At 46.7% G+C, this 21,682-nt stretch overlaps 1 protein-coding gene across 3 annotated transcripts in view; it reads left to right on the top strand.

The window, feature by feature from the left end:
- The window catches only part of CDK5RAP2 (CDK5 regulatory subunit associated protein 2), a 185,290-nt gene that overhangs the window by 45,375 nt on the left and 118,233 nt on the right, over window positions 1–21,682 (top strand). For all 3 annotated transcript variants that reach the window (XM_047768275.1, XM_047768274.1, XM_047768273.1), the window contains exons 7-12: window positions 1,826–1,980; window positions 7,643–7,805; window positions 8,892–8,945; window positions 9,805–9,924; window positions 12,165–12,257; window positions 19,611–19,829. In XM_047768275.1, the coding sequence (XP_047624231.1) occupies window positions 1,826–1,980; window positions 7,643–7,805; window positions 8,892–8,945; window positions 9,805–9,924; window positions 12,165–12,257; window positions 19,611–19,829 (804 nt within the window). The remainder of the gene's footprint in view (window positions 1–1,825; window positions 1,981–7,642; window positions 7,806–8,891; window positions 8,946–9,804; window positions 9,925–12,164; window positions 12,258–19,610; window positions 19,830–21,682) is intronic.

The following is a 21,682-nucleotide window of genomic DNA, read 5'->3' as shown; positions in this document are numbered from 1 at the left end:
TCCATGAGGTTGCGGGTTCCATCCCTGGCCTCGCTCAGTGGGTAAAGGATCTGGTGTTACCGTGAGCTGTGGTTGTAGGTCACAGACGTGGCTCGAATCCTGAGTTGCTGTGGCTGTGGCTGTGGCTGGCAGTTGTAGCTCCAGTTTGACCCTTAGCCTGGGAATGTCCACATGCCTCAGCTGTGGCTCTAAAAAGACCAAAAAAAAGGGGGGGGGGGTTGGAAACTTAGGTCATAAGTGGTAGAGCTGAAACTAAAAGGAGAGTCTTCTGAGCCCAAATTCTGAACTTTAGGTAAAATATAATTCTGAGACTTTGAAGAGACTTAATAATCCACTGGTTTCATCATCTTATTTTTCCCAATAAGTGCTTCCCCGTGTTTTAGGGTAGCAGCGTGACGACAGTACCAGGCCGAATCCCTGCTCTGAAATTTACTGGCTTTGCCACCTTGGATAAGAAAGACGTTTGCTTTCTGGAGCCTCGAGCCTCAGCTGCTTCCTCTGTGGCCTGTGGCATCTGTTCTAGTAGTGATTGTAATAACAACAGTGAACTAACAATTAAGCAGGGCTTACTCTATGTGAGGCACCCTTCGCCTTTTCATACATTGATTTAGTTAGTCCTTCAGTAAACGCATGAGGTCAGTATTTTATTATCCCTTTAAAAAAACAAAGACATGATGACACAGGCACAGAGTGGCCAAGTCACTTGCCCAAGGTGACATAGGCAGCAAATGCCAGGTGGTCTGGCTGCAGAGCCTGCGTCCTGAGACGCTGTAGTCTGTCTCGCAGTGTGTAACTTTTTAGAGTCGAGTGAGGATCAAAGGTAGTATAAATAAAGCTCCTTGCTCAAAACCTGGCGTTCGTAGGCACCCAGTAAATAATAGATTTTGCTGTTTTTTTTCTCTCAGCATATTGGGAAATGGTTTTCCCAGCTATTACTGAGATTGACAGGCTGCCACCCTCTCGGGGAGGCGGTGGTGGGGGCGGCACTGTGGAGGGAGGAGCAGGGAGGAGGAAGCCAGCGTTTGGTGAGCTTCTAGTCAGCCGCAGGCAACTCTTTGATGAGATAGCCATTATCCCCATCTTATGGGTTGGGAAACTGGGGCTCAGGGAGGTAAAGTGACTATTCAGGGTCACCCATAATAAGTGAGCGGAGTGGGTTTTGAGCCCAGTTCAATTTGCCTTTCATCTTTGTGATGCAGAGGCAGTTGGTGTGAGGGCCTGGAGATTCATAACTACTGTAGTCAGTTTCCTGAGAACCAGGGCCTTTCCCCCAACACAGGCACCGCCTGCGTGATTCAGATAATGTCCTTGGTGGCTTCTCTGAGCCTCAGGAAAAACATGGAGGTTTTTGTCCCCCCCCCCCACCTGAATCACCTTGGAGATATAGAAAATGTACTTTAGAATTGTGTAGTCATTATCTTAAAAAAAAAAAAAAAAGGAGTGAGGGGGCGGTGGGGCGTGAGATGAATCTGTATGAGATTAAGGTGACTCTTAGGAATTTATGTGTGTTTAGGTATTGAGAGGAACATTCCTCCTCGTTCTCACCGAAGCTGCAAATATTGATCTGATTTTTCAAAACCAAAAATACAATTCTTGTAGAGTTGAGTCTTTTCCATTGGAAATGCCTATTACTCTTCAGGATACAAGAGGGAAAAATAGCTGGCGAATGTATTTATTAGTGATTCTCCCCATGTATAGTACAATTCAGGGAGGGGAAATGTGCCGGAGAAAAAGTCATAAATATTTATATTTTAATCCAATTTCCTTTCAAAATGTTCCCAATTGTATTGAAAAATTGCATCAAATGCATTTAATTTAACTCTAGAATGTGAAAGCCGCCCAAGCAGAACTGGAAAAGGCCTTTGCTGGGATAGAAACAGAGAAGGCTCTTCGGTTGAGCGTGGAAAACAAGCTTTCAGAGATGAAGAAGATCCACGAGACGGACCTGGAGATGGCTCTGGCCCTGGAACAGAAGGACAGGTCTGGCCTGTACCCCTGTGATGCTTTGACATTCATTTATCTGGTTGGGGGATCCAACAAAAGGGAAAGACTCGTTTCCTTCCTACCTTCCCTCCTTCTCTTTCCATGTGTTCCCACAGTGAGACACCTAGGGATAAAATCAGGGTGAAAGGAAAAGGACTAGGATTCGTGGACAGAAATTCATGCTGAAAAGTTCTACTCAGATACTAAATTCAACATTCAGGTTTTGGCCATAAGCTTCCTAGTAGCCAAAGGAAAAAGGGAAAAACAATCCTGGTGGATGAAAGATTCAAATTGCTCACAAGATATAACACATTAGTGATTCAGGAGAAACCCAGTTTTACTTGTCATTGTCAGGAGGAAATTTCTCTTGTAGATTTTCCCAAAGATAACGGTAAGTGACTACAACCCCACAATAAAATACTAGTGAATTTTTTCCATCATAGTGACCTGTTTTCCATCCGACCTTTTATTTATTTTTTTGCTTTTTTTTTTTTTTGTCTTTTTGCTATTTCTAGGGCCGCTCCCATGGCATATGGAGGTTCCCAGGCTAGGGGTCAAATCGGAGCTGTAGCCACCGGCCTACGCCAGAGCCATAGCAACGCAGGATCTGAGCCACATCTGCAACCTACACCACACAGCTCATGGCAACGCCGGATCCTTAACCCACTGAGCAAGGCCAGGGATCGAACCCACAACCTCATGGTTCCTAGTCGGATTCGTTAACCACTGCGCCACGACGGGAACTCCTTTTTTTTGTTTTCTTTTAAGGGCTGCACCTGTGGCATATGGAGATTCCCAGGCTAGGGGTTGAATTGGAGCTGCAGCTGCCGGCCTACGCCACAGCCACAGCCATATGGGGTCCGAGCTGCGTCTGTGACCTGTACCACAGCTCACAGCACCACTGGATCCTTAATCCAATGAGTGAGGCCAAGGATCGAACCCATGTCCTCATTGTTGTTAGGTTCATTACAACTGAGCCACAACGGAACTCCTATTGTACCTTTTAATACAGGCTGGGAACCCAGATTGGTACAGTGCAAGGGGCCAAGACAATGTAGACCAAGTACAGAGCTCTTTAGAAACAAAATGTGTGCCAGAGACGTGGATGGGCCATATTGCCTTTAGGTAGTCTTTAATAACCACTGTGTCTTGCAACCAATTCTTAATCAGAACTGGTCAGGAGAGAGTGGAGGTTTTATTCTTTAGCACAGACCTCTTGTGCTGATGCTCTTGCCTTGCTTTGGTGGTACCTGAGTGGAAGGTTGAATTAACTAAGTATAAATGAAGCTCCTGGCTAACCCCGCCCTGTCCACTGAAGAGCCAAGCTTGTTTGGGATTTGACAAAAATTGTTCTAAAGCGTGATCAAGGAACAGAAAGAAGCACAGCCTGGCAGAGTGTCATGAATGGAAGGGCAGTAAGAGGAGCCAAGGAGAGGGAGCCTGGGGCGGGTCCTGTGGGCCCTGCAGTATAGAGTTTGGGTTTGTCCTCAGGGTGTGTGAGAAGGCACTGAGGAGCTGAGGGTTGGGGTGGGGGTAGTGGCAGGATCAGATTTAAATTTAGAGACCCCCAGGAGTTCCCATCATGGCTCAGTGTTTAACGAACCCAACTAGCATCCATGAGGACAGGGGTTCAATCCCTGGCCTCGCTCAGTGGGTTGGGGATCTGGCGTTGCCGTGAGTTGTGGTGTAGGTCTCAGACATGGCTCAGCCCCCATGTTGCTGTGCTTCAACCCCTGGCCTGGGAACCTCCATATGCCGTGGGTGCAGCCCTAAAAAGACAGAAGACAAAAATAAATTAAGAGAGACCCCTCTGGGAGTTCCCGTCGTGTCGCAGTGGTTAACGAATCCGACTAGGAACCATGAGGTTGCGGATTCGGTCCCTGCCCTTGCTCAGTGGGTTAACGATCCGGCGTTGCCGTGAGCTGTGGTGTAGGTTGCAGACGCGGCTCGGATCCCACGTTGCTGTGGCTCTGGCGTAGGCCGGTGGCTACAGCTCCGATTTGACCTCTAGCCTGGGAACCTCCATATGCTGCAGGAGCGGCCCAAGAAATAGCAAAAAAAAAAAGACCAAAAAAAAAAAAGAGAGAGAGACTCCTCTGGCTGCCCCCTTGAGGATGGATTGGCAGTCGCTGATGCAAAAGTCCAGATGAGATGATGGTGACCCCTGGAAGCAACAGAACTAGGGTCGGGGAAGAGCAGGCCGAGCTATTGGGAACGTAGAGTTGGCATGATGGCCTGAGGGCTTGATGGCTGGTGGGTTTGGGGATGAGGGGAAAGGCCACAGAGATCCCCCAACCCAGGTCCAGCGCCTGAGCAGCCATGGGATGGTTGGCAAGTTTTCCGAGTTGGTGGGAAAAAGGGAGAAAGAGGAGATCTGGGGGGTGAGGGGTGGGAAGATGAGCTTTCAGTTGGGACATGCTGGGTTGAGGAATTGCAGGCCTCCAGGAGGAGAGCCCAGGAGATGCTTGGGCAGGTGGAGTAAGGCCTGAATTAAAGGAGATACAGGGCCTTTCCTTAACCATCTACTGGGGGAGCCTTGGGTTGGGCGCTGGGAATGCCGAGAAGGACATGGTTTTCCTTGTGCTGCGGGGGAGGGGACAGGTGTTAAAAACAGAAAGTCCAGATTGGTGCTAGAGGTGAGTTCAGGGTCTGGGCTGTGATCAGCTCTGTGATCAGCAAGGGTGGGTCAGCTCTGTGGGTGGGGGTGGGAGTGGGGTAGGGCAGGTTATCAGCGAGAGACTGGGAGGTGGGGCGAGGCATGCAAAGGCCTGAAGCCTGGCATGGTTTAATGCAGTCTCTGTTAGCATTTGCTCTAGAAGCTTGGCTTCTCATCTTTTTGGAAGATGGAGCCCTTCTTGGGAAGGGCGAATGCCCATTGAGTGCTCAGTGTGGTGCGGGCAGAGGGGTCTCCGTGGCTGTGTGCGGTCAGGTTAGGGCCTCAAGAAGCCTGCACCTCCCTGGGGTCTCCTAGAGGTCTGGCTGGGGAGGCCCGGTCTCTCAAGGGCAGAGGTGCCCCAGCCACACTCCAGATGCCCCGCTCAGGATTTCTGCTGGGTGCTTGGGTGTGGCCCTCCCAGGACTAGGATCAGTGTATTCCTTCCCTGAAGGCAGGCCTGCCCAGCAAGCTATATTGAGGCCAGAAGGTGAGTTGCAAAGCTCAGAATTGGAACAGGGGTCTGCTGCCGTGCGTGCGGTGGTTGGATGGATCCAGATTGGCCACATAAACCGACCACCCTTGAGCAGGGCCCTCCCTAGGACAGACACCACCCGTGGCCTCCTGAGCTCCCACTGTCTTCTTCAAAGGTATGTGCCTTAGCTGCTTGATTCCCTTCAGTCTGCCCTGCCATCTAGTTGGTATCTTAAAAAGGCAGTTGCCATGGAGGAGCCCTGCAGGTCAAACATGGCCAGCAGACATGTTTTATTTGGCCCACACAGTGCTTTGAAAAGTTTGAATTTGTTGATGATATTTAAAAAAAGAAAAATCTAATATCGTGTGAAAGTCTAGATTTCCAGCTTCTCTTGAAAACCTGGGCAGCTTGGCAGGAGCAAGCCATGGTTTGCTGGACTGAGGCTGATCCCTTAGGAGGGCTGGTGCTCCAGCTTGGCCACAGTCCCCACAGGCCTGCCCTGGTCATTTCCATTCCTTTCTAGAATTTGCCTTAAGGGAACTAAAATCAATTTTATCGAAGTATAAGTTACATACAGCATAGCACAGCACACCCATTTTGTACAGTTTGGTGACTTTTTCTCTCTCCAATTGATTGTGTGATTTCAGAGTTGAACCCCTAGAGGGCAGTCTTACTCCTCTTTCCAAGTTTTGGGGTGCTGTCCAGACCTGTCTATACCCAGTTATCTTAGTCTTCTTGGGGTGCCATAAGGAAACAGCACAGATTGGTTAGCTTGTAAACAATAGAAGCACATTTCTTACAGTTCTGGAGGCTAGAAGTCCAAGATCAGGGTGCCAGCATGATTGGGCAAGGACTGTCTTCCAGGTTGCAGACTTTTCATTGTATCCCACATGGCAGGAGGGGCGAGGGCTCTTTCTGGTTCCACCCTCATGACCTCCTCTCCTCCCAAAGGCCCCACTGCCTAATCCCGTCACCTTTGGATTTCAGTGTAGGAATTTTGGGTGGATGTGGATGCTTAGGTATTCAAATACGCACTGCTAGGTGCTTTAAGTTCTTTTAGCACTCTCCTCTCCTTCGCCTTGGGAGCAAGGACACTCTCTCAGGCTTCCAAGACTTTGCTCTTTCTGTCCTCCTGAGTGGCTTTCTAGACTCTTCTGAGGGTCCTCTGACAAAATGCTAGTTGCTGGATGTTAAAAAAACATAATTAGGGAGTTCCCGTCGTGGCGCAGTGGTTAACGAATCCGACTAGGAACCATGAGGTTGCGGGTTCGGTCCCTGCCCTTGCTCAGTGGGTTAACGATCCGGCGTTGCCGTGAGCTGTGGTGTAGGTTGCAGATGCGGCTCGGATCCCGCATTGCTGTGGCTCTGGCGTAGGCCGGTGGCTACAGCTCCGATTCAACCCCTAGCCTGGGAACCTCCATATGCCGCGGCTGACGTTCAAGATAAAGGCCGAACTCCTCAGCAGGGCACGCGAGGCCTAGGTTTTAGGGTCTAGACCATCAGAAGCCCCGCTGATGGCTGCAGTTTCACTTCTCCACCGCCACTCAGAGCTGCGGCCCAAAGAAATAGAAAAAAAAAAAAAACAAACGTAATTATAGCCACCATTATGTGTTGAGTTCTGCCGTAGGCCGTGCAGCGTTTTAATAGCTTATCTCCATTCCACATAAGCAAGTTATCCCCATTTTATAGCTGAGGAAATGCAGGCTCAGAGAAGTCAAATAACTTGGCTGTGGTCAGGGTGCAGTTGGTGTGGGGTGATTGGGTGGACTAGAGAAGGATGTGCTCAGTTCTCCCTTGAGGGGGTTTCTAGGGTCTCGAGGGAAGGTAGCATCTCATGGTGGCGGGACAAACGGGCGATGTTCAGGTGCCCGCGGGAACCGAGTTGTGAAGGGTATTCAGGGTGGGTGGGTGAGGGTTATGGTGGGGCCTAGGGGCCAGTACAGCCCGGCTTCTGGCCAGGATCAGGAGGGAGGCTCTGAGTGGCGGTGGAGAAGTGAAACTGCAGCCATCAGCGGGGCTTCTGATGGTCTAGACCCTAAAACCTAGGCCTCGCGTGCCCTGCTGAGGAGTTCGGCCTTTATCTTGAACGTCAGTCTATTTTAGACTCTGCCTTAAGAAGGCTTGGAGAGACTGTTTTTTCACGCTCTCTGAAACAGTTCTGCTGTATTGGTCATGCTTGTTTGGTCTCACTCCCAGATTTCTTTGGGAAAGAAGATGTCTTGGCCAAAAAAAAAAAAAAAAGGAAATCGGTAACCCACTGCTATTGAAAGTGTTTGAGCAGGAGTGTGACTCGATCAGACTGTCTGGCTGTTCAGAGGATAGGTTGACTGGGGCTGCGCTGGAGGCGAGGGGACGGCTCATGTCACCCGAATTGGGACTCTTAATCTCCACCTGCAAGATGCAATTCCGTTTATGTTCAGTCATTGGACACGTCGACTTTGAAGATGTCTGGCCCCATTTCCCACCTCCTCCTGCTCCACCGAGCTAAGAGAACAGCTTAGAATTAATATTTAAATTTTGTTCTCTTTCAGACTGATTGAGGAGTTGAAGCTGTCTTTGAAGAGCAAAGAAGCTTTAATTCAGTGCCTTAAAGAGGAGAAATCTCAGATGGCATCTCCTGATGAAAACGTGTCATCTGGAGAGCTGCGAGGACTCTCCACGGCTCTGCGGGGAGACGAGGAGAGAGAGACCAAGGTGAGGTGACGGCCCGGCTCGGGGCTTTGATTGGCGGACCAGACTCCTCTGAGGGAGAGGGGCTGGGCATTCAGGGTTCGCTCCCTGTGGCCTTCCGCGCGTGAGCTCCCCGTCAGTTGAGAAGTTAGCAGAAACCCCCTTTGTTGTGGGCCCTGTCGTGTTTTTTGCCTCCCTGGTCTCATCGGGTTCATATAGAGTTGGTTAAAAAAAAAAAAAGAGTCTATACCCGCTCGCCTCTGTTTTTCCACGTGTTAATTTGTTGTTCCCCAGGCACTTTATTTTATCCACTGGGCTTTTTTAGGATGAAATTGTGGCACAAACCTGTCTGGCCTCTGTGGTTAGAAGCAGGCCTGGGGCCAGCCGGGGCAGTGGGGAGGGGACATGACTTGTATCGGGCCTGGCAGCACTTGACAGGGGTCGGCGTGTGCCTCAGTTAACCCTGGCTGCCTTGCCAGGTGGATCATGGTCCTCTCAGCGAGTATGGGAACCCGCTCAGGGGTGTTCTGTTTTCCCAGGCTCCAGGATGTGGGTCACAGTACAGAGCCCAGAGCCTCCCTGGACCCCACCCTCCACTTGGCCTCCAGGGCCAGCTGTTTTGAAGCGGGTGGCCAGGCCTGAAGGCGCAGCCAGATCTGGTGGAGCTCTTCTGGTTCTGGTTGGACCCTGGTGGCTGCTGCATGTGGTCCTTTCACACCAGGGGATGTTTCGATGCTCATGGAATGTCTCCATCTCTTTATGGAGCAGGGTCTCTTTTGTCCCAGCCATGGCCACTTAGTTTTTGGTTGTAATGAGCCCTCGTCTGCTCCTCCTTCTGACCCTTCTCGCCCCCTGGGTGCCGAGCTTTGGTGGCGACCTGCACACGTTGGTTCCTGCTCTTTGGGCTGGTGGTCAGCCAGTGTGGGTTGTTAGTCTTTACATTTTTCTTCACTCGGGTGGGCACTGGGTGAGATGGAGGAGTAGACGCTGGTTTTCATAAGTTCTTTAGCAGCGGGGAGCAAGAAGTAAATGAGACGCTCATTCTCGTTGTTCTGGGGAAGGTACTGGATTGTGGGTCCCTTCTGGGCACCAATGAATACCTTTTCTTAGGCTGCACAAACAGAGCACCAGGAGGAGAGAAATCTCTTTGAAGAGCGGATCCAGGTATGTTGATACAGTTTTTAAAAATTTATTGAGGATCGATCCTTGCCTCTTTCTTTCTTCTGAGTGCAGTAGATAATTCTGTGTGACAGTAGCTGTCACTCTCTGAGTGCTGCTGGCTGCCAGTCAAGCTGCAGGCACGCCAGAGAGCCTTGCTTAATCTCTGTGATAACTTTGTGGAGTAGGCGTTCCCATTTTGCAGAAGTAATGAGTGAGGCTCAGGGAGGGGAGGTCTGTCCCCAAGGTCACTTAGTTTGCAAGCGGCGTAGCAAGGATTCAGACCCGCCGGTTTGATGGCAGAGCCCCTGTTCCATGACCCCAAGTCGCAGCAACCGCCATTTGTGTAGCGCCTGCCAGCTTAGAAAGTGCTTTCACGTCCATTATCTCATTTGAGCCTCACAACAGCCTGGGAGGGAGGCAGCAGTGATTATCTTTAGAAATGAACTCAGACTATAAATGTATATATTCAGTCTCCATCAAACCAAATTCTCTGCTAGCTTTTGTAGCATTAAGGAGTGAAATTAATGATCTGTTATTTCCCCCAAATAACCTGGTATGGTTTCAAAGGCTCTGCTGTGACTGTATTCAAATTCCAGAAGGCATTGGAGGCCTTCCCATAGGAATAGCTGTCATCGTCTTAACTGATCTGATCCCTTTCCTACACCCAGCCCCGTTGCCGAGAGCAGTAACACAGTAACTTGGAGCTGATGCCACGACGTTCAGCTCTACTTGGAAACATTAATCACGGGTTGACAGGAATAAGATAGAATAACTGCATTTGAGTGTGCTCTTAAAGATATATTTACAGTGCATTTTGGTTAGAACGCATCAACTTAGTGAATCTTTTTCTAATCTAATTTAGGCACTTCAGGAGGACCTGAGAGAGAAGGAAAGAGAAATTGCTACAGAAAAGAAAAATAGTTTAAAGCGGGATAAAGCCATTCAGGGTCTAACCATGGCATTAAAGTCAAAGGAAAAAGAGGTATGTCTGATAGACCTGAAGTGAGATTTTTCTTTATTTGCTTCTGTGACTGGCTTGTCTTACCCTGAATTTTAGCTTTAGCGCAAAGGTTCTAAGAGAGCTGAGAGGAGTATAGAAAGTGGGGAAAGGGATCCCTAGACAATGAGAAATTCTCTTGGAGAGTCTAATCCAGTGCTGCCCATTATGAATATAATGTGAGTCACATCGCTAAGTTAAAAATTTTGGAGTTCCTGCTGTGGCTTGGTGGGCCAGGGTCCCAAGGTTGTTCCTGTAATGATGTGGGTTTGACCCCCGGCGTCACTAAGTGGGTTAAGGATCCGGTGTTGCTGTGGCTGTGGCATAGGGCTGCAGCTGTAGCTCCAATTCAACTCCTAGCTCAGGAATTTCCATAGGCTGCAGGTGCAGCCTTAAATTTTTTTTTTTTTTTTTGCAGTTCCCCTTGTGGCTCAGCGGAAACAAATCTCACTAGCATCCATGAGGATGCAGGTTCGATTCCTGGCCTTGCTCAGTGGGTTGAGAATCTGGCGTTGTCATGAGCTGAAGTGTAGTTTGCAGACGCGGCTCGGATCCTGTGTTGCTGTGGCTGTGGCGTAGGCCAACAGCTGTAGCTCCGATTAGACCCCTAGCCTGGGAACCTCCACATGCTGCTAGGATGGCCCTAAAAAAACAAACAAAAAAAAAATTTTTTTTTTCCTAGTAGCCATTAAAAGAAGTAAAAAGAAAGAAGTGAAATTAGCTTTAATAATACATATATACCAGTTATCATTTCAACGTGTAATCAATGAGACAAAAATTATAATGAGGTATGTAACATTTTTAAAATCTGACTTTTGTCTTCGAAGTCAGATGTGCTTACAGCACATCTCAGGTCAGACAGACCACATTTCAAGGACCCAGGAGCCACAGGTGGTTTGTGACTACCATGTTGGACAGTGGGGGCCTAATCTTTTGAAAGACAACAGGAAAGTGAGATAAAGGAGTTTGGGAAGGCAAGGCCATGATGTGACACCTCACCTGGCTGGTCCGAAGGCCCCTCAGTCAGTACTTTCTAAACAGACTCATCGCCACCGTCGCCCACATCCCACCATCATCCTCCCTTATCTTGGCTCTTGTCTGAGGTGGTGGCACCGTCATATTCGCAGTCATGTCAGCCCAGAAGCTGCCTTTGACTTCTGCCACCTGGCTTGTTGCCTTTGTGATCTGAGGTAGTGGCTGATGGTTCTTTGTAGCAGTCTGTCTTGTCTTGGTAACTGCTCGGCACAGACACAGAAGAAAACGCAGCTCTGCTTTCAAGTCTGCTGGGGAAAAAAGACAGTGTGAAGGTGTGTGACCGAGGGAGGTGCAGGGGGCTGTGGAAGTGGAGGGGAGGGGCTCGCCCAGGTTAGGGCGTGGGTGGGGAGGGGAATTGCCTCTTCCAGGAGCAGGTATCTGAACTGGGGTTTTTTTTTTTTTTTTTTCCTTCTTTGGCCATACCCACTGCAGATGGAAGTTCCTGGGCCAGAGATGGATTCCAAGCCACAGCTGCGACCTACCTACACCATAGCTGTGGCAACGCCAGGTCCTTAACCCACTGTGCTGTGCCAGGGATCGAACCTGTACTACTGCAGTGACAATGACAGATCCTTAACCCATTGTACTACAGCAAGAACTCCTGAGCTGAATCTTAAAGGAGGACTAGGAGTTAGCTGGGAAGGGAGGCGGAGCTTAGGAGGCTTTTGTGCTGAGGGGGCGAACATTGGCAGTGCATTAAGTCAGGAAGGAGCCCCATGTGAGTCTGCCAGAGCATCAGTGCAGAGCTTAAGTGAGGCGAGAGAAGAAGCGGGAGAGGCTGCAGGGGCCAGCCGTGGTGGAGGAACTCTTCATGGGCCGTCGGAGAAGGTCACTGTGGGATGCGGAGTTCTGGCAGGAGCCAGGCTAGGTGCACAGTAGAACTAATGTTGAGCATGAGCCCAGCATTACTTTGGCTCCGGTACACATTCTCCTTGTTCAAGCCTAACAATGCTGCAGTTGGGTGAGTGGTCATGTCCTCACTTTAGAGTTGAGGGAATTAAGTCTCAAAGAGGTGATGTGCCTCCCTGGAGTCAGCCCGCTAGTCAACAGCGAAACTAGAAACCCCACTCTTCCGACTACAAAGCCCTTGATTATAAGCCCTACCCAATTCAGCAGGCAAAGCGTGTGGGCTGTGCACAGAGAGGAAAACCCCGTTGCATACTCTGCTTCTCTTCCTTGTTTTTATCCAGATTGAAGAACTTAACTCTGAAATCAAAGAGCTCGGTGCTGCTTTTGCTAAAGCCAGAGAGGCCTCCCAGAAAGCCCAGACCCAGAAATTCCAGGTAAGCATTGGCTCTCTCTGTGATCCTGGCGAGGGCTTTGTGGTGGAAGGGAACCAAGGGGAGCTGTGAGTGGTCTTCAGTCTGATTAAAGGAGCCTCCCCAGCAGCTCTGGGGGCTTCTCCGGCCATTTCTCAGTATGACGGTGATGGTGAGACCTGAGCCTACACTGCACCAGAAGTAGACTGTGAGATGTGTGGATTATTTTGTTTAAGCTCTGCAACCCTGTGGGGAAGATAATCCCTACCCCCCCCCCGCCCCGTATTTGTGGGTTTTTTTTTTAAGTTCAGGAAGGCTATGCAGCTTATTCATTGTCACATAGCTTGCAGGTGGCAGGGTTAAATGTAGTAACTGCTAATAATAACAGCTGGCATTTATTCAACACATACTATGTGCCAAGCCCTGTGCCAAGTGCTCTCTGTGGATTAGCTCAGTGAATCTGTACACCAGCTCCATGAAGTAGGCACTGTTAATATCCTTGTTTGCTGAGGAAATCCAGGTTCAGTGATTCAGGGAGCTTGCACAGGGTCACAGAAGTGGTAAGTGAAAGAGCTAGAGTTTGACCCCAGAGTCGGTATCACCCCCAAGCCTATGGCCCCCTATGTCCCCTCTCCTGGTGGCTCCAGCCTTGCCTGTTCCCTGCCAGGTTTCTGTTACAGGTGTTGGTTATTTGACCTGCCTTCTTGCTTTTCCTCCCTCTAGCCGTGTACTGCAAGGACTCCTACTGGTCATTTCCTTCATCATCCTGCGCTCTTGCTAATATTAGTCTTGTGATTTATTTATTAATTTAGCTTTAGGCTGCACCTGTGGTCTCTGAAAGTTCTGGGGCTAGCGGTCAAATCAGAGCTGCAGCTGCCAGCCTATGCCACAGCCACAGCATGTGGAATCTGAGCTGCGTCTGCAACCTACACCACGGCTCACAGCAATGCCGGATCCTTAACCCATTGTGAGAGGCCAGGGATCAAACCCTCGTCCTCATGGATACCAGTCGGATTCGTTACTGCTGAGCCACAACAGGAACTCCTGTGTTTTCAATTATTTTAACATTTTCTTCTCACATTTCTAGTTTTCCTATATAGTGTATATCTGTTACTAATAACTAATGAATCAATAAAGGTCCATCATCTGATGACGCCCATACTGCCTTAAAGCTCTCCCCTCCCCCTCTTCCACCCTGGTTGTTTTTGGTTGTAAAGTAGAAATTAGGCATTAAATCTAATTTAAGACTGTTTGATTTGTAAGATTCATATCCCACACCTTATCTTTTGCAGAGCTTCTGTTCACAATAAGAGTAATTGAAGTAATTTGGTTTAAATCATGGTGTCCTAGAAGTGGAGACAAATCTCTATTTTGAGACTCTCAGATTTGCCTTCCCCACCATTTTGACGATGGTTGATGAAATGGAGCTGTCATTTTACGCTTTCGACTGAGTCCCCCCCCCCCGGCCCCCGCTTAGAAAATAATAAGCTTTAAAAGCTGAATTCTTAGGAAAATCATCCATATATCCCATTCCTTGAGAGAAAAAAAAAATGTTGGCAGTTGGTAAGCAGAGAGACCAGATATCCTTGTAAGTGTTGTGATATTTTACTTGAAGGAAAGAAAGGAGTCTTAAACATTTAAATGTTACCCAGACTTATTACATTACATACATTTATTAATTTCACAGCCCTCAGTCCTAGTCGAAAGACTTTCAGAGTGATTTGTGAAGTCTTGTAGTTCACAGTGTTGGCTGGGTTTCTCGTCTTGCGGTACACGGAGATCGGGAGCTGTTGAAACTCCTCGTGTTCCTCGGGCCGTGTTGTGTTCAGAGAGCATTCATTTAATCCTCCCCACAGAGGTGGAGTGCTTACCTCTTTGACAGGTTGCCAGGACTTGAACTCAAGTCTGACTCCAAAGTCTGTGTTCTTTCCACTATTCTGATCATGTGTGTGAGTAAATACACACCAGATGCTTATACTGACTCATTCATTAAGAGGTATGTAGAGTGCGAAGTTTGCACAGACACTTGAAGGAAGATGCACTGTCTTTCCTGTGTTGGGACCTTTTGGGGAGGTCACGTGACTTGAACTAATTGCAGCACGAGTGTAAGAGCCAAGGCTCATAGGTTGGCAGCAAGCCTGACAGTGAAGCAGCAGCAAGTGGTGTTTGGACTCTCAGAGCGGTTGCCCCAGAGCAGAGAATCAAATTCTAATCACGGGTATGACTCAGTAAAGGCTACATTGTAGCTGGCTATGCTACGTCTGGAGCCATTTTTTGTTTGTTTGTTTGTTTGTTTTTTGTCTTTTTAGGGCTGTACCTGGAGCATATGGAAGTTCCCAGGCTAGGGGTGGAATTGGAGCTGTAGCTACTGGCCTACACCACAGTCACAGCAATGCCAGATCTGAGCTGCATCTGCGACCTACACCATAGCTCACAGCAACGCCAGATCCCTTACCCCTGAGCAAGGGCCAGGGATCAAACCTTCGTCCTCATGGATACTGGTCAGGTTCGTTACTACTGAGCTACAATGGGAACTCCTTGAGCAATTTTCAAATTGGACATAGAGTTATGCTTCCTCCCCCCCCTGCCCAGCTTTTAAAAGTAAAATTTACACATTATAGGAAATCCATAAAATATTTAAAAAGGTAGAGATTGATAAAAGTCACCAATAAACTCACGACTAAAATGTTCACTCTTAACGCCTTGACTCTTTCAATGCATATTTATACATATGCACAGGTAACCTTTGAAAAATTAAATTGGATCATAAATATGTATGCTCTATAAACTTTTTTTTTTGTTCAACATTGTTGCCATGGCAGTTTATATAGAGGTACCCAATCTTTAAAAAAATAAATTGAGATAATCGTTGATTCATATGCAGTAAATTTCTGTATTCTCTTTACCTAGTTCTCCCAAGGTTAGCATTTTGTGTGACTGTAGGACAGTATTGCAGCCAGGATGTTGGTGCAATCTGTTGACCTTAGATTTCAGCAGTTTGACAGGCAGTCATTTGTGTGTGTGTGTGTGTGTGTGTACACCTCTGTGCTTTGCTTACAGTCTTTTTATTGATTAATTTTTAAAAAATTTTTTGGCTGCACCCCTGGTGTATGGAAGCTTGTAGTTTCAGGGAGCTCTCTGTATTATCTCTTGGGAGACTGGGAAGGAAAGATAATGGAGTAAATGATGGAAAAGCTTTATTTATCCTGCACCTGCTAAAATGGTACTTCATGTATCATATTTTATCTTCACAACAACCCTGTGAAGTAAAGCGCTCGCTCACGGATGAGGAAGTGGAACTTCAGAGAAGTCACCTTCTCTTGGGTCATGCAGCTAGAGCTGACCCCTGAGCTTTGGGCCTTCTGACTCTCTTCCTATCAAGCTCATCCTGTTTCTACACTCCGGGGAGAAACAGTTTGTTTAACCCCGCTTTATTTAGTTTCTCGCCATGTCTAACTGGGCCAAATATTTGCCACCTGTTTATAAGCATCTGGCTGATGAAATAGAATCCAAAAGCCTGGGTGTCATACAGGATAAGGTTAAAAAAAAAAAAACCTCTCCAAACAAGTTTTCCAAAGGGACATTTAAGGGAAAATTAACATGGCAAGTATTTATATGAAGTAAATAGAATATTATGAATTTGAATTCTTTGAGCTTAGATTTTTTTTTTTCTTTTTAGGGCTATACCTGCAGCATATGGAAGTTCCTGGACTAGAGGTCCAGTGGGAGCTACAGCTGCTGGCCTGTGCCACAGGCACAGCAATGCAGGATCTGAGCCGCATCTGCGACCTACACCACAGCTCATGGCAACGCTGGATCCTTAACCCACTGAGCAAGGCCAGGGATCGAACCCCCATCCTCATGGATACTAGTCGAGTTCCTAACCCACTGAGGCACAGTGGGAACTTCCTGAGCTTAGATTTTTAATGGGGCTTTGCCATGATTTACGTGATAAGCCTGCAGAATTTTGATCACTTTATAATATCAATTATTTTAATAACTACTCTTGCCTTTGTATCTTTAACAAGATCCTAACTGGTGTTCCTGTCTCTAGCCTTCCCTTCTTGAATTCAGTCTTCTTGTTTTAATTTTTTGTAGTTTATTGGGTTAACTGGAATCGTCCCTGGAATGGGCAAGGCAGAATAGTGCCCTGGAAAGAGCACAGGCTCTGGAGTCCTTTGAATCCCAGATTTAATAACTTATGGTCTGATGACAGGCTAGTCATTTAACAGTTCTGAGCCTCAGTTACTTATATAGGGATAATTGTACTTTGTTGGGGGGGTATGAGAGGTAGAGATATAGTATGAATAAAAGTGCCTGGTGCAGCTCCTCATATGTGATCAATGCTTAATAAAAGGTAACTATGAATATTGTTCATTTTCCAAATCACTGTTTATCCTCTTTTTTAATTTAAAGAAACACTGTGCCAGATCCTTTTTTTTGACCCATGACCTAGTTTTCCCATTTCTTTTTTTTTGCTTTTTTGCTTTTTAGGGCCGCACTTGCGGCATATGGAGGTTCCCAGGCTAGGGATCAAATCGGAGCTGTAGTTGCTGGCCTACACCACAGCCACAGCAATGCGGGATCCGAGCTGCATCTGCGACCTGCACCACAGCTCATAGCAATGCTGGATCCTTAACCCAATGAGCGAGGCAAGGGATCAAACCTGCGTCCTCATGGCTGCTAGTCAGATTCGTTAACCACTGAGCCATGAAGGGAACTCCTCCCATTTCTTTTTATTTATTATAATTTTATTTTTGTCTCTTTGTCTTTTTGAGGGCCACACCCGTGGCATATGGAGGTTCCCAGGCTAGGGGTCTAATCGGAGCTGTTGCCGCTGGCCTATACCACAGCCAGCGGCAACACCAGATCTGAGCCACATCTGCGACCTACACCACAGCTCACGGCAATGCTGCATCCTTAACCCACTGAGCAGGGCCAGGGATCGAACCCACAACCTCATGGTTCCTAGTCGGATTTGTTTCCTCTGTACCACAACAGGAAAACCTATTTATTATAATTTTAAAGCAAACTAAAACAGATGCTCTTATAAAACCTACTTTGGATTTCGAATGGCGCTCTTCTTCCGTCTCTGTTGCTGTGTCCCAGATAATAGTTGGGGAAACATGGGACCAGATGGCTGGGCTGTAGGGGCTCAGGAACAGATCAACTGGTCATAGCCCACCCCTGACGAGCAGCTCAGACTTCACTGTCGATCGAGGCAGAGATGGAGTTTCTTGAAAGGTCAGGAAGCTGGGCCAGTCCCTTTATTCCAGTCTTGAGTTATGACATTGACAGTTCAAGTGTCCCTTGGTTTTAAATTTTTAAATCTTGTCCTCAATCTAATTTAAAAAAACAGATTTTTAAAGGAAGTTTATTTTCTCCCGATTATTATTTTGCTTTTTTTTTTGCTTTTTTTCCTCCCAGAAGATTAGAAAGAAGAAGAAATAGGGAAATCAGGAAATCACCCAAACACTTTTGACACTTTGATGCTTTCTTCTATGCATAGATTTTATTTTTTTAGATCCTTTACAATTTGATTATCCTTTTTTTTTGTCTTTTTTTTTTTTTTTTTTTTAGGGCCACACCCAAGGCATATGGAGGTTCCCAGGCTAGGGGTCAAAGCGGAGCTGTAGCTGCCGGCCTACACCACAGCCACAGCAACACCTGATCCTAGCTGTGTCTGTGACCTACACCACAGCTCACAGTAATATCATATTCTTAACCTGCTGAGCGAGGCCAGGGATCCAACCTGAGTCCTCATGGATCCTAGTTGGGTTTGTTACCACTGAACCACGACGGGAACTCCTGATTATCTATTTTTTAAATGTAATGTCATGACTTAGAAATATTCCTATATTATCAACTCTTTGTAATGTAAATATAGTTTTAAGATTTTATTGTTGCCTTTGTCATACTTGACTTGTATTCTTGCACATTAGGTTCTTATTTTTTCACTGTTCTAAGTAATTCTGGGAGGAATACTTTGTGTATAAGGCTTTCTCCCCCTTATATTTTGGATTCTTCTCCTGAGATTGAATCTAGGAATGGAATTATCGGGGCGATTGTGAATGTCTTTATATGCTACAGATATACTTGATGTATGTAATCTGTCCATAGGGAATTCCTGCCAGGGTATTTCCTGGCATGTAGATGCTGGGGCTCTTGAAATGTTTATTGTACCATTTCACAGTAAGCTTGCCAGCACTGGATATTCTCATTGAAATAATCTCACTTATTAAATGAAAGCTTGTTTTAATTTGCTCTTTTGGATTATTGGTAAGTTACAACATTTTTTCATAAGCTTGATAATCACATATCTATTTTCTCTAATAAACCGTGTTAATGAAATAAACATTTCTTGTCATACGTAGACCTGACTCTGCTGAGTTTATAGCCTCTCGAAGGGGCTATCTATCTTACCAGGCTGATTACCTCTTTTTACCTGACGACTCTGGGTTTGAGCCATTCTAACAGAGATGAACGTTGCCATTGCTCAAATCCATCTCTGTTTCTCAAATGAAACTCTGTATTTTCTACCTTTAAAAAAAATAACAGTTGCTTTTTAAGCCATTATAGAAATAACATGCCCACAAACCTTACAACATTTGACAATACAGAGTGAGAAGTAAAGGAGAAAAATCATCTGTATTCCCACCCATTGAAGACAATTGCTGTTAACATTTCATGCTTTTGTGCTTGCCTTTTTTTTTTTTTTTTCTGGTGGCACCCACAGCATGAAGAAGTTCCATGGCCAGTGATTGAACCCTTGCCACTGACAATGCCAGCTCCTTAACCCACTGATCCACCGGGGAACACCTGTGCTTTTCTTTCTAGTCTTTTTTTTTTTTTTTTTTTTGCTTTTTAGGGCCTCCCTGGCGGCATGTGGAGGTTCCCAGGCTAGGGGTCGAATTGGAGCTACAGCTGCTGGCCTATACCACAGCCACAGCCAGGTGGGATCCAAGCCATATCTGCAACCTACCCGACAGCTCACGGCAACACTGGATCCTTAAAACCCACTGAACGAGGCCAGGGATTGAACCCGAATCCTAGTGGATCCTAGTTGGGTTCATTAACCGTTGAGCCATGAAGGGAACTCCTCTTTCTAGTCTTTAAAGTTCTTTTACACAATGATTGTGGCCTTTCCTCCTTAATATCACATCATGACATTACCCTGTGTTATCTCCAAACCTTTACATTAGTTGTGTTTTGGGTCCTGAAAGGTTTTTCTTTGTTAATCTTCCACGCCCTACCTCTAACCCCCCCTCCCTCCCCCCTCTCTCCCCCTGCCCCAGGTAAACAGGGAGCACCTCCTTCTTGGTTTGTTTAACGAGCAGTAAAAGTCAGCTCAGCTTCCTTCCCCTCCTCTTCCTCTAGGGATCTGAAGATGATGAGGCTGCTCTGTTAGAAAAGGCAGCCCTTCTGGCTGAGATGCACTCAGAAAACCTCACCAAGAGTGCAGAGAACCACAGGCTTCGGAGGAGCATTAAGAAGGTCACCCAGGAGCTGAGCGACCTGCAGCAGGAAAGGGAGAGACTGGAGAGGGACCTGGAGGCAGCCCACCGAGAGAGGAGCAAGGGTGACCGCACCATCCACGTGAGTGCACCCACTGCCCCGCTGCCCCCTCAATAGCCGGCGCTGCACTTGGGCTGGGCAGGGCCAGTGTGGCTGTTTCTGGTTTTCAGGAGATTATTCATTGCCAAAGCTTAGAAACCCCCCCCCCCCAAATGGAAAACATTTCACTCATCGTCCCATGACCCGGAAAGAACCATTCTTCGACATTTGATGTTCCAGTCCTTTTGTTTGTTCGTGTTACCGGTATCAAGCTGAAAATGCACTGTTGGATTAGTTTTTACTCAGCGTTCTCTCTTTGGTGTGTTGCCATGTCATGAATGTTCTTCAAAAACATGTATTTTTGTGTGTGAATACATTTCATCATTTGGATGTGCTATAGTTTAGTCTTTACTGTAGGACATTTAGGTCATTACTTTTTTTTTTTTTTGCCTTATAGCAAGTGTTGCAGCAGACGTCCTTGTACATAAATATTTATCCACTGATTATTTTCTGGTAGAGGTATAATTACTGGGGTTAAAGAGTATGAATATGTTAAAGACTATTTTATAGATATACCCAACTTGTTTTCCAGAAAGACTTTATCGTGTTATCCTATACATATGAGTGATCTTTTTTTTTTTTGTCTTTGCTTTTCAGGGCCACACCTGCAGCATATGGAGGTTCCCAGGCCAGGGGTCAAATTGGAGCTACAGCAGCCGGCCTGTGCCATAGCAATGCCAGATCCAAGCCACATCTGCAACCTACACCACAGCTCATGGCAACGCTGAGGCCAGGGATTGAACCCACAACCTCATGGTTCCTAGTCAGATTTGTTTCCACTGTGCCACGGTGGGAACTCCTGAGTGATCATTGTTTAAGACTGTTCTATTTAGCATTGGGTGTTAGTACTTAAGAAATTATCTCTGAATTTCGTAGGCAAAAAATAATGTACCTTTTACAATTTCTATTGTATTTAAACTTAAGTCTTTGGCATCCTGAGATTCATATCCAGATACAAAGCATTGGTTCAGTGGGGTGGGATAGGGTCTGAGTGATCATTGATCCTCAGGTTCGACGAATTTCCTGCACAGTAGCCTGGGGCAGGCAGAGTCATTGGAGGAGAGAGCTGGAAAGGGCCCATTAGCACCAGAAGTTCGTTCTCTGGTGGCTGCCATTGGCAGGGACGGGATGTCAGAATCCATAGTTTGCAATCGTCATGCGGACACTGATGAGAGAATTTAAATACAAATGTTTGTATATTTTAACAGAAGTTTTAATGACCATCAAGAGATCAATAATGGGAAATTCCTGTGGCACAGAGGAGACAAACCCAGCTACAGTCCGGCAGAATTCAGGTTCAATCCCTGGCTCGCTCAGTGGGTTAAGGATCCAGCGTTACCGTGAGCTGTGGTGTAGGTCACAGACAAGGCTTGGATCTCGCGTTGCTGTGGCTGTGGCGTAGGCTGGTAGCTACAACTCTGATTCGACCCCTAACCTGGGAACTTCCATATACCTCGGGTGCAGCCCTAAAAAAAAAAAAAAAAAAGTTTATGCCCTCTATCGTGCACTATAATTATAAAAATGTTTATTCAGTAGAAATTGGATTTAAAGGATACGCCCCCCCCCGCCCGAGGTATATAAAATATGTACTTGTTTCTTTACATTATATCTTATTCTCGGTAAGCATTTGAAATGGCTGTATAACATTACATCAAGTGGATACACTGTAATTTATTTGCCTATCCCTCTCCTGTCAGACATTGTTGGTTCTGTAATTCACTTACTGATGAAAACCCTGGTGCTTTTGTAAGAATTTGGGGCTGCTGTTGATAAGAAGATTTATTCCTAAATGGGGTGTCTGCCTCTTTGTAAGCAGGCAGAGAATGTTTGGCAAG

This window comes from Phacochoerus africanus, chromosome 2 (genome assembly GCF_016906955.1).
Source record: "Phacochoerus africanus isolate WHEZ1 chromosome 2, ROS_Pafr_v1, whole genome shotgun sequence".
In the NCBI taxonomy this organism is placed as follows: Eukaryota; Metazoa; Chordata; class Mammalia; order Artiodactyla; family Suidae; genus Phacochoerus; species Phacochoerus africanus.
The sequence above is the reverse complement of the archived record's forward strand: the minus strand, read 5'-3'. Positions and strand labels throughout refer to the sequence as shown.